The following is a 4119-nucleotide window of genomic DNA, read 5'->3' as shown; positions in this document are numbered from 1 at the left end:
GAAAAGGGGAAGGAGCCCTGGCCTCTGCATATATGGGTCATGCTGGTGGACTGAAGACTGTTTCTGCAAGCTAACTAAGAAAGCTCACATTGTAATCTTGTTCACATCATTTTTTATGGGGGGGCACGCATTGTAATCAACGTTACCGGTTTGTAGCTCTTGTTCTTTTGTGTCGATTAAGCTGTGATTTGGAATGTAAATTGTTGTATCGTGCCATTATTATCTTATTGAGGGCCATGTAAGACAATTATAAATGGATCAAGAGCAGGGATGTTCATTGGGATGAACACCAGCAATTTTGTTCAGGTTGTTGAGGAATAGCGAACAAGGGGACGTTGTGAAACTACTGACATTGGCCATGGCCGGCGGAGCAGAAGGCAAACCAAAGCCGCTCGAGTTCACGCCGACATGGATCGTGGCATCCATCTGCTCCGTCATCATCGTCATCTCCCTGCTGTTCGAGCGCTTCCTCCACCGCCTAGGCAAGGTACACGTCTGTTTGATCGATGAAGCAAGCTACGTATCATGTCTGAATTTCTGCTCGATCACCTACTGAGCATAATTCAGTGACTGATAAATCGTTTCTCTGTGATTGCGTTTGGGCACGGACGTTTGCAGAGGCTGATGCGGAGTCGCAAGAAGCCGTTGTACGAGGCCCTGCTCAGGGTGAAGGAGGAGCTGATGGTCCTGGGGTTCATATCGCTGCTGCTCACCGTGTTCCAAGGCGCCATGGGAAGACTGTGCGTCCGACGGAGCGTCATGCGCCACCTGCTGCCCTGTAAGCCGCCGCCACTAGGCGCTGCCGCCGAGACAGCGCACTTTGGTGACGCCGTATTCACCGGCGTGCTGGGTGGGGCGAGGCGGCTTCTGGCTGGTGGAGCCATCTCCGGTGACTACTGCGTGAACAAGGTACAAGGTAGCTGAGATTTAGGAATATTTCAGACAACTTGTGAGCAGTCAACTCTCGACAGCTCCACTAATTCTAAAATCCAATATGTGTATTGTTTTTCATCTTTGATGCATTCCCCCTTAATGATTCACAGATGTTATTCCTCATGTAGGGTAAAGTTCCAGTATTATCTGCTGAAGCCATTCATCAGTTGCACATATTTATCTTCGTCTTGGCGGTCACACATTTTATTCTCAGTGCCATCACAGTTCTGCTTGGAGTTGCGCAGGTGCTAATAAAACTCAAAAACATGTGTATTAACTAGTAGTAATCAATCATGTTCTCTCCCTAAACATTTTTTTTTTCCAATTTGCCATCTAGACTAGAAACTGGAGGCACTGGGAGAGCAAGATTCAAACAAACAACGATAGTGGTATTATAAACACGTTTGCAAATTTGGATAGTGGAGCTTCAGATTTGCTCTCAACATAAGTTTATGTGCTATTATTTACTTATTATGAACTTTGGGACACATTTGCAGCTCCTGAAAATTTCAAACATATTCAAGAGTTCACGTTTATTCAGGATCACTTTAAAGGCCATAGAAAACGCTGGAGGATATTTGGCTGGATGGTACACTTTTTGGATCAATACATAATTCGTGTTACATTTGTTCTTGATTGATTGTTGTAGTAAATCTGATACAGCCTATACTGTAGCGCTCCTTCTTCAAACAATTCTATGGATCTGTCACTGAGGAAGACTACAGAACAATGCGACTAGGTTTCATCATGGTAACTAATTTACTTATATGTCGCCATCAGTCTCTTTTATATGTGTTTATGTTAGTGGAACTAATTTACATGTTCTTCTTTCCTTTTTGCAGAAACACTGTACCCCAAACTTCAATTTTTACAACTACATGATTAGAGCACTGGAAGTTGATTTCAAGAAGGTCGTGGGTGTTAGGTAAATTATCAATGCAATAATTGCAAAATGTATGACATATTTTGTATAATGAACATCCAGCATATAAATAACTAATTTGTACATTGTTCTAATGTAGTTGGTACCTATGGGCTATGTTGATGATATTCTTATTGCTGAATGTTCAAGGTTTGTATCACTATTGGTCATAAGCTATTACCCATATGGATATACTCATTGTTAAATGACCATAATTGTTTTTTCTACGTTCACTAAATAGTATCATATTGTTCATGTGAAAATAACTCCTTATTTTTTTTATGATTACTGTAGGATGGTATGTCTACATCTGGATATCGACCGCTCCGTTCCTTGTAAGTGAACATGACAAATACCATCAGTATCAACACAGAAATAACTAACCATGGAAAAATTGAGCGCATGACTTCTCCATAGCACCACAATGCTAACATAGTTCTTATTTATAACAATGAGCATTTGTATAGGTATAACAATGATCAATAAATGATTTTTTTTTGGCAGATGTTACTGGTGGTTGGGAGTAAGATGGAGCACATCATTACAGAATTGGCTTATGAGGTTGCCCAAAAGCATACAGCGATTCAAGGAGATTTAGTAGTAGCACCTTCAGATGATTTTTTTTGGTTCCATCGGCCTAAATTAGTCCTTTTGTTGATCCACGTCGTCCTGTTCCAAAATGCATTTGAGATTGCATTTTTCTTTTGGCTTTTGGTAAGAACACTAAGATTAATTTATTATCATCTCAAATGAATTTCTAGTTTCAAAGACAAGTCATAAAAATGATGAATTTGCTTGTACTACAACTATTCCTAGATGGTGGTCTATAATCTTAATCTAATACTTGTATAGGAAGAAATAGACCTTAATCTTGCATTTATCTTAAACCTTGCAGGTATCATATGGATTCAAATCATGCATCATGGGAAACCCAGCATATGCTATTGCTCGAATTGTCATAAGGTATCATCTAAATAATGTGTAAGGTGTAGCAGCTACTTCTAGTCATTTCGCTAAACTCATTGTTTCTTTCCTTTCTCTCAGTATCGTCAGCCAACTCCTTTGTGGTTACGTGACCCTACCTTTGTACGCCATTGTCTCGCATGTGAGTTTATATTAGAATCTAAGTGGATTACTATTAGCCTTTTCTGTTTGGCTTTTGATGTTTGCTTAGTTCATTGGTCCACCAGTACAAAGTTTTTTTGGTGTAATTTTTTTTACATAAAATGACATATGAAAGTAATCATATAATTATCATTTATATGAATAATATGTTTTAAAAAATTCATGCCACCATGTAGGTACTTACTACATGATTTATCTAACTACTTTAGTCTCAATGTTTTATCCTAATTTCATCTACTTATTGGTGAAGATGGGGAGCTCTTTCAAAAAAGCTATATTTGATGACAATGTGACTGAAGGCCTTGCCAACTGGGCTGAAAGAGCTAGGAGGCGCACAATAATATCTAGTAAAACTACTGTAAACGTAAGTGACCCGCCTGTTGACGAGGCAAATGATGCTGCAATTCAAATGACAAATACACATGCAATCTCATCAGATGAGCAAGGAACTAGCCTTACATGATTGTATACTTATTTTGTAGACACAGAGGCTTCAATGCCATTATGGCTATTGTATGACTAGTTCCAGTTGTACCATTAAAATTCAACATGTATTGGGTAAATATCTTTGGATAAATCTGGTTCTTGTTGTGCCCGGTACATTTTTACCTCAATATATACAGCATAAAACTATGCAATAAATGGTTATACTTGTGTAGAAAAAATGACTTATGTAAGAAAGGGCGATTAAAAACTTTTCATTTATTCTAGCATAAGGTGTTTGCACCAACAACAAAAATTGAGTCATCCGGCGAGCTTTAATGATACGCAAATAAACTTACATCACGATGAGATCAGGAAATAAAAAAGCTAATGGATCATCGTCCCAAATAAGCTACCTCATTGGCGTCCCTATGACAATGTTCAAAGCTGATGATTCCAAAACTTGATGATAGAATGAGTATAAGTACGAAAGTATTTCCGTGATAGAATCCTGCAATCATCAAAAATCGCTGATGATGATGTAGTCCTTTTGTTGATCCACCTCGTTCCTAAGGGCGTATGACTCTGCCATCATATCATGAGTAACAAAATGAAGCTTTTTGCACTTCTCCAGCAACAAATTTTCCAGTAGCTGTTAAATATAGTTTGTAATAGGTGTTTTTGAGTCTACCGTATTGTATATGGAGTAATACTCC

The 4119-nt window shown here is 38.7% G+C and overlaps 1 protein-coding gene across 1 annotated transcript; it reads left to right on the top strand.

The window, feature by feature from the left end:
- Nucleotides 1-358: 358 nt before the first annotated feature.
- Nucleotides 359-3448, top strand: LOC127334452 (MLO-like protein 1). The gene is made up of 13 exons (XM_051360905.2): nucleotides 359-487; nucleotides 619-909; nucleotides 1062-1178; nucleotides 1271-1322; nucleotides 1431-1522; nucleotides 1609-1683; nucleotides 1776-1858; nucleotides 1956-2005; nucleotides 2150-2190; nucleotides 2360-2569; nucleotides 2751-2818; nucleotides 2900-2960; nucleotides 3231-3448. Exons 1-13 carry the CDS (start codon nucleotides 359-361, stop codon nucleotides 3441-3443), a joined length of 1482 nt encoding a protein of 493 aa, XP_051216865.1. The 3' UTR covers nucleotides 3444-3448.
- The last annotated feature ends 671 nt before the right edge of the window (nucleotides 3449-4119 follow it).

The sequence above is a fragment of the Lolium perenne genome, chromosome 6, assembly GCF_019359855.2.
Source record: "Lolium perenne isolate Kyuss_39 chromosome 6, Kyuss_2.0, whole genome shotgun sequence".
NCBI classification, from domain to species: domain Eukaryota; kingdom Viridiplantae; phylum Streptophyta; class Magnoliopsida; order Poales; family Poaceae; genus Lolium; species Lolium perenne.
The sequence above is the reverse complement of the archived record's forward strand: the minus strand, read 5'-3'. Positions and strand labels throughout refer to the sequence as shown.